The sequence below is a fragment of the Archocentrus centrarchus genome, unplaced genomic scaffold (genome assembly GCF_007364275.1).
Source record: "Archocentrus centrarchus isolate MPI-CPG fArcCen1 unplaced genomic scaffold, fArcCen1 scaffold_54_ctg1, whole genome shotgun sequence".
Classification (NCBI taxonomy): domain Eukaryota; kingdom Metazoa; phylum Chordata; class Actinopteri; order Cichliformes; family Cichlidae; genus Archocentrus; species Archocentrus centrarchus.
Window position 1 is genome coordinate 1,770,001 of NW_022060276.1, and position 13,855 is coordinate 1,783,855.

The window sequence follows — 13,855 nt, forward strand, 5'->3', positions numbered from 1 at the left end:
ATATTATTACAATAATAGATAATGAGGTTCGGTTAGTTTTACACAAAAATAGCAGGTAGAAACATCCTCCAAAGAACTACTTTTACTTTCTTACTTTGAGTACATTTCAGAGCCTGTACTTTTTTACTTTTACTTAAGTAGAGAAGTTGAACCAGTACTTCGACTTTTACTAAAGTATTTTTTAACACAAGTACTTGTACTTCTACTTAAGTACAGAATGTCAGTACTTTTGCCACCTCTGGTTATATGGAAACATCCTGTAAGGAGGACACCATGAGACAAAAGCTTGGGTGGACTTAACAGTGAAGGACTGCCCAGAAGTGAAGAGATTTTGTTCCAGACAGCTGGAACAGTGTACTCGGTGGCTGATAACACGTCGGAGAACGTTCTCTTGGTGGAAAAACTCAAATGTCTTCATTCAAGTCTGAGCTCTAATAGTGCTAAAGCTGAAGTTAGCTACACAAATCTAAACACAGGACATAATAGAAGATCCAACTCATATTTTATTCTTCCATGGATGCAGTCATGCCTTTCAGTATAGAAATATATTAAGCATTTAAGTAGAATGTCCAGCATGGCTGCATTTTCTAACAGAAAATTGTTCTTGGGACAAACTGAATTATATATAATAATAGATTCTAACATTTTTCAGCACAGTTTGTGTCAAGTTTGGATTCAGGTGTTCAGTGTGTGGCCCTTCACTTATTTCATTCACACTGACACTGTACCTCGAGCTCCTCAACTTTACAGCAGTGATGATGCCTTTGTTAGCATTAAGCATAAAAATCAATCTAACAAACAGCCCCTAATGGAACAAAATATTTGTGCTTATTTAAATAGGCTGTGTGTAATAATTTCATAGAGCCAGAACAATGTTGCCTGCATTTCTCACTGGTAGCGACTTTTGGATGACTAACAACCCTTTAACAATGACTGTCTTCAAAGGGGGAGCAGGGACAAGGCAGGATAATACAGCAGATTATTAAAAGCCCAGATACAATGGCTTTTCTCTAACATGAACAGAGGTGACAGGCGAGGCACTATCTGTGAGCTGCATTTGTGTTCCAGAGACAAAACTCTTTCTAACAGAGAATAACAGCCCTGTGCTCACATAAATGGACCAGAGGGAGAAGAAAAGATGCCTACAAACACGCACTCATGAAACACAATTAAACAACAAAACAGTTGAGCAGCAGTACAGGAGACTTTAGCTCTCTCCAAAATGCTGAAATATAATTTCTATTATCAGGGTTATTGCAAAGCTATTAGAGATTTCATTCATTTGGGTCAAGTGATGGGAAGTGTCATCAGTTTGCACAATACAGCCAGACTGCTGATTTATGCTGGCAATAAAATACAATTCGAGAAATCAGTGTGACTTCTGTTAATGTAGTATTAAGTAGTTTTCAGGCACTCATATTTTTGCCCCCTTCTGCTGCCCTTACAACTGGGGTTATCCACCCCATGCCATCTTCACGATTCCAGGGACTCCAGTCACATGATGCAGGATTAAGCCGCACACACACTGGAAACAATACGCAGCGATGTGGCAACCAGAGGTCACAGAACGTGAATGACGTTCCACGACTTCAAGCATCTACAGGTGAAATAACCACGGGAGAAACTGAAGCTCCAGGAGAGCGAGGGAAGCCAGCACCACTGAGAGGGAAGTACACCTCTGACTGACATCAACTGGTGACTTTGCTCACCTTCAGCCCACGTACAAACCACTGCTTATGTGTTACTCATTAACTAAAAACCACCCAAAACGCTGGTGTAAAGATTATTCAGCTCAAGAGAACTGCTGACACAGTCCATGTTCTAAGGCACCATTTACACAGAGGAAGCAGGAACACTCAGATTTAAGGTTATTTGCAAAATAAAAAATAAGTTCTTTACTGAGACATCTGCACCCCTGTGAAGAAAAATCACAACAGAAGTTTCATTTTTTTCTAAACTATGCAGTCTATTGTGAAATGAGATAGCCATGTTATAGCAGATACATGCTCAGTGATCTGTTTAAGAGTATGTGATTTATTTTGAATGATAAACTAAAATTAGAGTGAAAACTTCGGCTTTCAGGCCGCTCTTCTGTGGAACCAGCTCCCAATCTGGATCAGAAGACCCTCTACTTAAGATTAGCTTCAAACTTTGCTGTTTGATAACAGCTGGAGCTTCATTAGGTGACCCTGAACCCTCCCTTAGTTATACCCCCCCCCCCTTACAGCAGACAATCAGAGGATCCTTTCCTAAACAACAAGGCAAACAGGCTGTGCTGTTAGCGGGTACCTTTTATTTCCCTTTTATAAAAGCAGCTGATATGGCCCCCAGTTCCAGCTCCCCATGTACAAAGGCTGCCTACACAGAGTGTGTCATAACTGCTTGTGGTACTTTCACAGCACAATGTGGGATTTGTCAACTTGTAGTGATGCTTTGAAAATGTGAGTCAGTGTCAGTGGCCATAGTGTCAGCTGGGCCTCTTCACTCCGCTGAGTAAAAAGTAAAAGCTTGAACAGAGAATTGAGGCAGAGGAAAACTTTCCTCAAAAGCCAGTTTTAGTGGCTCCCTGAACATAACTTCTGCTGACATGCTAATCTATGAGAAATGTGTGCATGCTTTTACTTTTACATGCTTGTGTCACTTATGGAAGCAGGTGATTAATCCAATCATTTATTAGATTAAAAAGGATTTTACCTGTTCAGTTACAACAAATACAAATCAGTGCTCAGAGAGGTGATGCATTTTTTTTTTCTCAACCGGTCTCAGCAGGGACGGACGCATTTTTCTTCTCTCCCCAACTCTTCCTTATCTACCCTGCTTTGCTGCTTTAGGGCCTCTCTTCACACATCTTCCAAACTGGAAATTATAATTATGGATCTGGTCAGCTATTGATTGATCAAATTTTCACCATGAGGAGATTGGGGAAAGGAGAACCCTCTTTCCTCTTATCTGATTGGCATATCCAGCTGGCTATGTTATGGATTCCTGTGGAGGGTGGAAAATGACGTGCCTGGCTGTACTGTCGTCTGAGGGCGTGGCATATATATTCGGTTTATTGACACCAGTATTTCTCCTGATTGGACTTGGGGATACCTGGCTTATTGTGAAATTCGGGAAGTCTGGGAAGCCGTTCGGGCTTTGGTAAGTCTGCTTGTGACGGGAATACAGAACGGTACACACTCAAACTCAGACTCAGTATATCTGGAGCTGAATTGGAAGGGATTAGATCTTGGAGACGTATCTGTGTCTGCACGGTGAAGGAATGAACCAAGAAATTTGGATAATTTCATTTTTTGCCATTGAGCGGTGCCAGAAAGACTAAAGGCTGTCAACAAATTATTCAGTACAGCCTGTACCAAAACAATTGTAGAATCAGAAATTTCACTCCCTGACGGCCTGGGACTGCCAGTTATCTCAGTTATCTCACATTCCCACTCCAACGGCTGCATTGGAGCAACGTGGTTCAGTATCTTGCCCAAGGATACTCCAGCATGCAGACTCCAGCAGCTAGGGATCAAACCGCCAACCTTCAGATTAGTAGGTGACCTCCTCTACCACCTGAGCCACAGCTGTTTGGGAGGTCACCATATACAAACAGTATATACAAACATATGGTCCAATGACAGCAGCATCCACAGGCAGGAACAGGCAAAAGAAATGATAGAAGGGTGGGCGGGGCGGTAAAAAGAACAAGTAATGAGTCACAGTCAACTGCTGCATCTGTAACACACACACACACACACACACACACACACACACACACACACACACACACACACACACACACACACACAAAACAACATCCGAAAGAGAAGAACAAAAGCAAACACACACTTTCGTTAGGACTCAGCTCCCCACACACCAAAGCAGCCCGTGTCAACGCGAACTACAACCCCCAAGGGAACACGCCAACAACCACGCCAAGACACCCAGCCATGCCCCCCAGAACCACCAAGTGGCCACCTCTCTGGTGGGCAGCAACGACCAGTGGGGAGCAAACATGTCCCACAGGGGCTGAGGTACAGCAAGCCCCAGACCCAGGACCAGCCATACATGCATGTACACATGAACACCCCCACATCCAAAGACAAAGAGAAATGCACAAAGAGACACTCATCCACATCAACCCACCCTCTGAGTTGTGGGCGATGAACCGTTTAGGAATTAGAGCCAATTTTATCCACAGTCTCTTGCAGTCACTAAATGCCTGAAATCTGGAAGCCATGAATATCAATAAATGCTGCATCTCCCCCTTGAGATGCTCTGCCAGGCTTTACTGCAGCTTCCTTTAGTTGTGACTTGTTTGTGGGTCTCTGCATTCAGTTTTGTCTTCAATAAAATGTGCTCTGTCGGGTTGAGATGATGAGACAGACTACTCAATTCAAGAACATCCCATTCGTTACTTGTACTTTTCCAGCATCCCACAATCTGTTTTGCAGCATTTAGCACTTCTGAATTTATCCTGTACTTTAACAGCAGTCACATCATCGCTAAACACTGGTGACCCAAATTCACTGACACACAGCATTGCTTCAGGAGGTAGAGCAGGTCACCTACTGATCAGAAGGTCAGCGGTTCAATTCCTGGCTGCTCCAGGCTGCATGCCAAAGTATCCTTGGGCAAGATACTGAACCTCAAGTTGCTCTCCGACGCAAGCGTCAGAGAATGAATGTGTGTGAGCGTTAGACAGTAAGCACTTAGCTCAGTTAGTCATGGAAGTGCTTGCATTAATGAGTAAATGTGTTGCATGAGTGCTCAGACAGAGTAGAAGAACTATGTCTCTTGATCGTAGATGCTGATAATGATATGCTTAATATGCCTCCCTCCAAAAAGAGAATATTAAAAACCGAGTTGAGTAGAGCTGAGTACCAGTGGAGAAGAGGCATTAAGGACCTTCTATGACCCTGTCCAGCTCCTCCATGCTCTGAGACTGTGCTGGGAGACACAGCAAACCTTCTGCCAATGGCACGTATTGATGCCATCCTGGAGGAGTTGGACTACCTGTGCAGCCTCTGTAGGGTCCAGGTATGACCTCATGCTACCAGCAGTGATTCTGACCCTAGCCAAATGCAGAACAACACTTTATTGTATACACTTCAAGCACTTTATCTGCCTCATATGGATTGCCAATTTATACAGAATTAAGAGAATTAATCACCAATGAATCTAATTTAACCAAATTTCCCAGGTACCCAGAGCACCGGGAAAAGATGACACAAATGCTCCAGCCACTATTTGAACCAGGAATCTTATTGCTCTGAAATGACAGCCACTGTGGCACCCATGAAGGTTTTGTGCTTTTTGTACTACTCATGATAACATGAAACACACTTTTTATGAGAAACTAACATATGACATTGTGTTTATTAAATTCTGAAAATCAGTCCATCCTTGGCACAGAAAGAAGTGCACTTATACTTTTCTTACTGTAATGAAAATGAAGCCTGCTTAGACATTTGAACCAGTCTTTTTAAGGGATTTAAAACAAAATTAATCATTCCACTATCAGAAAAGTGACCTCAACAAAGTGAGCCCAATAAAAAGCTCTCCCACTCCAAGACCCTGAAGTCCTTACAAGCCCTAACAAGCCCTGGATTAGTATACTGCCTTAAACTTTTAGCAGTTAGAAACTGCTGTCTTGTCATGTAATAAAGACAGCAGCACATAAAATAAAAAAGAAGCACTCCAAGTGTGCAAGCCTCCACCAAGGCTGCTCACTCTCTGGTGAGTATTTACTGTTAAGGGAACAGTATTGTATTTAGTACATATTTTGTTTTCTTTGCTCTTTTTATGGATTTTATGGATTGGCCTGCACAGAGTCCAGACCTCAGCCCCATTGAGAATCTTTGGGATGTGTTGGAGAAGGCTTTGAATCAGCCATCATCACTGCAAGATCTTGGTGAAAAATTAATGCAATACTGGATGGAAATAAATCTTGTGACATTGCAGAAGCTTATCCAAACAATGCCACAGGGAATGCATGCTGTAATCAAAACTAAAGGCGGTCCAACAAAATATTAGTGTGTGACCTTTTTTTTTTTGGTGGCAACTTTCTTTTTGGCCAGGCAGTGTACATGTCAAGAGGCGCTGCGTGGCAGGTGGGATTGGATCCAATATGCACAACTCAACAGGCATTGAGTGAACTGGAGCATGATTCATTAAAAGCTTGTGACAAAGAAAAATTACAATCACTAATTGGGACTGGACGGGTCCCAGGCCTAAGAGAACTAAGTGACAAGGTGAAACACAGCAGGGTAAATACAGACAATGACGCAACAACAAACAGAAGAAAACTGAGGGCTTAAATACACATCAGGTAATAAGGGCACGTGGAAACAACAGGGAACAGCAGGTGAAACAAATAAAACTAATAACACAGAGGAAGCAAAACTAAACACAAAGTACAGGGAACACGAGACTGTCAAAATAAAACAGGAAACACCTAACAAGGTACACGCAGACTTCACACGGGGGACTGGCACACAGAGGAAACCAAACAGGGACCAAGGCACGGGGAAACAGACACAGGACAGAGACACCTACACAGGACAGAGACACCGACACAGGACAGAGACACCGACACAGGACAGAGACACCGACTAGTCACAACACTGGGAATAAAACTCAATACAAAAACACAGGAGGACAGGGTCATGACAAAAGGACAAAACAGACACAAGACCACAGACACTGGGGAGACAGGGACAAAGGGAACTAGAAAACCACAACTGATAAAGCCAGAACTAAGATGAACAATGAAAACCAAAACAAACTAGGAAATGACAAAACTCAGTGAAAACTAAACCCAAAACGCTGGGCACACCGCCCAGGACCATGACAAGACCTTCAGATGAATCTACTGACCTTGAAGGAGAGGTCAGAGGTCAAATCTTACATCTTTATACAGTACTTTCTACATGTTGACAATACACACAACACTTGTAAGAATGAATTTAAGTTAAAAGGCTGTTTGAAAGTTAAAAGGCTGTTTGTGCATTTTCAACCAATAAATCATTAAGTTGACCTTGGAGTCCTTGCTGAATGGAAGACAAATTTTAATAGATTGTTACCATGACCCCACTCTTACACTATGTTATCAGAATTCATTCAAAACTTCATGCTATTGTGAATGACACACACGCCCTACCAATAACATAACCTCCTGGGCAGAGGTAACTACAATAGAGAGCTAGCTAAGGTGTATAGGTGAAGCAGATGAGCTGATTGAGGGACACAAGACCTGATAAAGTCCAAAGTGGTGACAGAGAACAAGCAGAAAGGGGTATTTTATTTAATAAATCTGCCACAGAATGAGCAGAGTCATCTGGACAACATTACAGCCTCATTTCATAAGAGAAAACCCTTCAGACATCTTATCACCTACTGCAAAATTATCCTGCCATCATTTGGAGGCCTTCCTCTGAACTACAGTACTATCCGCTTTTAGTCTCCCCTCGCTTTGTAAAGTTATAATACATATTCCAGCAAATACATAGCTCAATATTAACAATACTCATACAACAATTTAAAGCATGCTGTAAGAGTAAATCTTTATAATGCATACTTACAATGCATTCACATCATGTTATACGTGTGCATACAGGAACATGACTACATAATGCACCTATACTACATAATATGCTGATATAAGATTATGTATAATCACAAGGCAACCATGTTATTTATATTTGACCAATATTGCTGATCAGTAGGTATGGCTTTAATATTGATCAATGATGACTCATAGTCTGTACATTTATGGCCATGAGGTATCCCTGACCAACATGGTAGACAATCCTCAACCAATCAGAAGTTGGCATTCCAGGCTAATCAGGTGACCCTGAACCCTCCCTTAGTTATGCTGCTATAGGCCTAGGCTGCTGGGGGGTTCCCATGATGCACTGTTTCTTTTCATTCACCTCTTTCACTCTGTTTATACTCCACTCTGTATTTAATCATTAGTTATTATTAATCTGTCTCTCTCCTCTCAGCAGATGACCCCCCCTCCCTGAGCCTGGTTCTTCTGGAGGTTTCTTCCTGTTAAAGGGAGTTTTTCCTTCCCACTGTCACCAAGTGCTGCTCATAGGGGGTCGTTTTGACTGTTGGGTTTTCTCTGTATTATTGTAGGGTCTTTACCCACAATACAAAGCACCTTGAGGACACTGTTGTGATTGAAATGAATCTGAATAATTGGTGGAATCAATTACTCCAAAAAAGCAACAAACAAATATTCTCACTTTGGCAACTGGGACTTTATTTCTCAGAATTTGCTAAAGTGCAATGAACATACATATGCTCAACATATAAGCAATGGATGAGGAACACATGCTTAGCATGATCTTGTCTGCCACGGCAATTAGGTTGTATATTATATATAAAAACAGACACCACACAGCACCGGGCTATCTTTAAGTAGTGCAAAATATCAGGGTGGTGAGCCTTCAGGTGCTGCTTAAGATTTGTGGTGTTTTTTTCTCACCAAGTTTTAATCCACAGTTACCACTGTCTCCCTGACCACTGCATTCAGTTTTCCTTTCAAACTTTGTGTTGGTCTTTCACATTAAATTCCAGTGAAATATATTTATGTTTGTGGTTGTAATTAGGGATGCGCTGATCCGATATTCAGTATCGGTCCGATACTGGGCTAAATTATTGGATCGGATAGCGGAAAGAAATAAAAAAAAAATGTAATCCGATACATTAAATAACGTTTCGCTCACATTAGCTGCATTACAGGGCTCAGTCTTCTTCTTCTTCTTGTGGGTTTGCGGTTGACCAAACCAGCTTAGAGCTGCATTACCACCACCTACTGGAATGGAGTTAGAAAACAACCCCCTCAGATCCTCCGTCGCTGCGACGGATTCCCTTTGACACTGAGCGATCATCGCTGACATGTTTTTCTGCCTCCACCGCTCTCTGCCTTGTTTGTGTGTTGTGCTCGCTGTGCTGAGAATCAGCTGTTATTTCTTTCTCTACTTCAGCTCCCGGACATACTGCTAGCGAGCGCCGCTGTTAGCACTAGTGACCGTCCGGTACCGGAAGGACCCCTTCCGGTACCGGACCCCTTCCAAAATATTTTTGATACTTTAATCCCTGATTTGTGACTAAATATAGACCTGCGGTAGAAACGTATTTAGGAGAATGCTTGTGAATATAAAGCATTACAAGATTGCGCTCACGCAGCCCCTAGTTTTTCGCATGAACACTGATGACGCAATAGCAGCAATCAGCTGATTTACGTGCAGTCTGTCTGCACAAGCGGAAAGAGGCGGAGCCGGCGCGCTCAGATGGAGCAGAAGGAAATGTTTTTCTAGTGTCCAAAAGAAGCCTTTTTGTCCCTGTAACCTCCATTAAACCTTTACTGGGAAACAGCTGGAGATCCTTCATCAACCACCTGATCAGTAAGTGAAGAAAAGAGAACTTTGTAGCTGCTCCATCCACCCTGTTTGTTTCACACAGGGAAAAACTGCAGTATGGAAGTTAAAATATGCAGGTGAACTGTGAAAAGTATTTCTCATCCAGTTACTTGGGTAATCAATATAAATAAAATACACAATTGCTAAAATAATCGATAGTTGCAGCCCTAATAAAATTTGCAACATGCCATAAGCATCACCTTCTCACACAGAAGCAACAGGATTCAGGTGATAGTTATTGTTGTAAGTAAAGTTTATTTATATAGCATACAATAATTAAAACACAATATCACCCCCCCCCCCCCCACCCCCAGAAAACACTATGTTAAAAACATAATAACATTACCATATTAAAAGAAAAAGAATAAAAATAAAGTCAGAAACCAGAAAGCCTGGTTAAACAGAAAAGTTTTCAACTACTTTTTAAATGACGCCACAGAGTCAGCTAAATGGAGCTGGAGTGGTAAACAGTTCCAGAGCTTTGGTGCCACTGCCTAAAAAGCTCTGTCCACCCTGGTCCTTAGTCTTGTATGTGGGACAACTAAAAGACTTTGATTTTGTTGTGTGAGAGACTGTTGACTTCTTTTTTTTTTCTTTTTTTTTATGTTTTTAAATGCCTGGATCAATTTTAAATATCGGATTTATATTGGTATCGGCCGATATCCAAATGTAAAATATCGGTATCAGACATAAAAAAGTAGTATCGTGCCATCCCTAGTTGTAATGTGACAAAATATGGAAAAGTTCAAGGGGTATGAATACTTTTGCAAGCCACTGTAGTATGACCCCCAAAAATGGCGAAATGAAAAGTGGAAAACAGGGATTTTCCAAACAGGCAGAGGCAGAGGACCTGATCGCTGACATCGGAGGTAAACCATCTGTCTCTTTTCTCAGCTTGTGATGTGCGGGGAAAAACTGATTGGTGGGATGGATGCGGGAGAATATACAGAGGGAGACCTGCGCAGGTGAGCTGACAGTGCATCACTGCGTCACACAGCAGGAAACGCTGCAGCAAAGTCACGAAGACAGAACGAGTCATAAGCACCGTAAGACAGACAGTGAACTTTACAAGAGGCAAAGCTTTAAGTCACCGGCAGTTTCGAAGGAAATAGCTTCTCAGTTTGGTGACGTGCCTTATACACAGGTGTGATGAGCTACCTGTGGAAATCTGTCAACTTCATGAAAAGTAAAGGAAAAGTCTCAGCAGGGCTCCGGGATGAAAGGTGGCTGTGTGAGAAACATCCGCATGACTATGTGTGTGATTTCCAAAAAATAAATAAATAAATAAATAAAAATCAGAGCAGGTCTCCACTGCTGTGTTTGCAACTGTGCTTTTTGTTGAAAAACTAACACACTGCATAGTTTACGCAGAGTTTTTCTGACTGAAGCGCAGAAATTCAGTTTTTAACCTGAAAATTATGCACATTTTCATCAACTTGAAATACATAAATTTTTCCTCATTATTTTTGAAGAAAAATATAATTTTATATTTTATTTAGTTTGTTGAGGAAAATGTTGCTATATTCTGGCCGTTCAAATTCATATTGCTAATTAAGATTATTATTCGGCCCACAACTCAGACTGTGTCTTCAATTTTGGCCCATCCTGTGACTGAGTTTAACAGCCCTGGATTAAAGTAATGGAGGTGGTGGGCGTGGTCAAAACTAGATGGGATGCAGTAGCGTTACTGATAGGTTTTAGCTTTTGACTGACAGATTACAAGCACAATAGACAGATGCGATACTTTTTGGATGACTGACGGAAAATCCATTAACCTTCTTGTCTAGTTTCATCTCAACGAAAACTCACAGACCTCTCGTCATGTTTTGGTCACCAAATTCCAAATTTATCTCATCATTGTCTCGTTATAATGATGAAATAAAGGGTAGTAAACAAAGTAATTTCATCATTGTTAACAAAAACACTGCTTTTTATAAGAGGCCAATTTCCAAAAAGTGCCTGCACCATTTCTGAAGTGTGGGTATGTAGGTTTGCTCAAATCACCACAACAATGTCAGTTAAATACTCAGGATTTACCAGTGCCCCATCCCAAAAACTGAACTGATAACAATTATCTTGGTCACAAGACACCTTTAGAAAACAAAGTGATGCAAGCTACAGACACAAGCACAGTAATAGCTGTGTGCTCCATACTTCATATCCAGTTTGCATACAGTTGCATGCGGGCTCTAGACTTTACTGTCATAAGGGCTGTACCACGAAGTTAGTTCAAAACCTACCATAACATTGGCAGCCAAGGTAAGGGGTTGCATGAAGTTAGGGTTAGAGCCACAATATTAATAAAAAATTAAAAAGAAAGCTGGGTAAAATGCCATCTCACTAAGTTAAAACATATTCATAAGTCCAGTCGCCTTTTTCAAGCTCCAGAGAAAAAACCCTGAATTTACCATAAGACACAATCCAACTTTGTAATACAAGTCTCTGAATGTAGTTCAGTTTGGAACACTGGACTCCTTGCCCTTACATCTTATTAAAATTTAATAGTCCACCTGTGTAATTAGGGATTGTTAGCAACATCTCTGGTGCACTTAATCATTAATCAAAGCGTAATCAAAGCTATTCTGAGCAACTGAATTACTTTATTGCCCTTCATCTATTAGAATTCATGGTGGGAATCTGACCCCACTTCTTGTTATGCTATAATCACAATCGTGTGTACAATTTTATAGAAACTCACAAAATGAAACTAAAGTGGTAAGAGAGCAGCCTTCACCCTCATCAATACAGCATCTCCAAAACAAAAAAGGGTTTAAATTTTCTCAAGGGTAAAGAGATCTTTAATAAGTGACACATTTAGATATAATATAGCATTCATTTTGATAACTCATTGACTAAATGCAGATACACTATCACCTGTAAAAATGTAATGTGCTTGGTTACATGATCGATAAATTATTTAATCCCTACTACTATATGCTCTATTTTGTAAATTTCAACATTAAGCTTCAACATCTGGCATGGACAATTTTAAACAAAGACTTGAAGTTACACAATGTTTTGTTACACATTTAAACAGTCCTAGCTACAATGTTCAGAATAGATAATGGGCTCTGGATGTAATGTAAAAGAACCACACAGACAAATGTAACACAATGTCTTAATGTAAATTTCAGTGCTGACTGATGTTTGAGTAACAGTCTACTTCAAATGCCAATCCCATGTAACAGCCAAGGACGTAGCCCAGTTTCCACTGTAGAATACTGAAGATGATGGAAAGACAGAATAAGACAGCACATAAAATTCCCCATCAGTATGAAGTTCATTTATATACAGATATACATGGCATCTCTCAGTTTTGTGGGAATAGAAAAACCTACCTTCATTTTCTGCAAGTGATGTGATTTTAATTTTGAAGAAATACAATTTCTCTTAAACTTTAATTACTTTAAAATCACGTTTAGTCCCACCTTGTGGTATTGCTGGAACAAAAATCACCCAGACACATAATGGGGATTAACATGAAACCATCAACTATTGTAATAAAAATAAAATAAAATGGTAAGACAAACAACATTATGCATTATTATTTGTATTTTGACTAGGCATGGAATTGAGAACTGGTATTAAATTATACAATTTGAATTTGTATGCCTCGAAATTACATCAACGCTGGCATGATTTTTCCTGATCTTTGCAGGCTGCAAGACTATGAAATCTATGAACTATGTAACGTCATGGCAACAAAGGTTTGAATTAACTGATTCATAGCCTTCTATCTACTCTGTACACAGTTCAGACCTTGATTTTTCCTTTGATTTGTGCCTAAAGTTTCAATAGAATGTGGGTACATAAAACCATGTGCCCCAGTGATCCCAGGTGCTATCTTGTCCAGGGGCATTGCCCCCTTATAGGGCTCTCATGGCTAATTGGTCATGGATGAGGGGTGAGACAAAGAGCGATTCCAGTGACCCCTACGGAATACACACCAAGGGAACAGTTAACTCTGCCCGGGATAGGGTTACCGGGTCCCCACCCTAGAGTGAGGGTGAGCGTCTGGTAGCCGGGCATTAGCTTGTGGTATCTGGCTGGGTGCAGCCTGAAGAGAAAAAATGGGCCTGCCCACATGTAGGCCCACCATTCACAAGATGCGTCATAGGGGTCGGGTCCAATGTGTGCCAGGCGGTAGCCAAGGGCGGAGGCCCTGAGGGACCATTTCCCAGCCATCGAGGCTGGGTACTGGGACATGGAATGTTACCTCTCTGGGGGTGAAAGAGCCTGAGCTAAAGCACCAGGTTGACAGATACCAGTTTCATATAGTTGGGCTCACCTCAACACAAGTCCTGGGCTCTGGAACCAGTCTCCTGGAGAGGGGCTGGGCTCTGTTCCAGTCTGGAGTTTTGCTCGGTGAGAGGGAGCGAGCTTGGGTGGGTATTCTTGTATCCCCTTGGCTTACTTACGTACGTTAGAGTTTTCATCAG

The 13,855-nt window shown here is 41.3% G+C and overlaps 1 protein-coding gene across 2 annotated transcripts in view; it reads right to left on the reverse strand.

The window, feature by feature from the left end:
* LOC115777472 (epidermal retinol dehydrogenase 2) overlaps positions 1-13,855 on the reverse strand; it is an 85,430-nt gene that overhangs the window by 19,589 nt on the left and 51,986 nt on the right. The window contains exon 7 of one of the 2 annotated variants that reach the window (XM_030725380.1): positions 10,193-12,637. The exons of the other annotated variant lie outside the window; for it this stretch is intronic. Coding sequence (XP_030581240.1) covers positions 12,547-12,637 — 91 coding nt within the window. The 3' untranslated portion in view covers positions 10,193-12,546. Of the gene's footprint in view, positions 1-10,192; positions 12,638-13,855 lie in introns of those variants that run through there. 2 annotated transcript variants of the gene reach the window in all.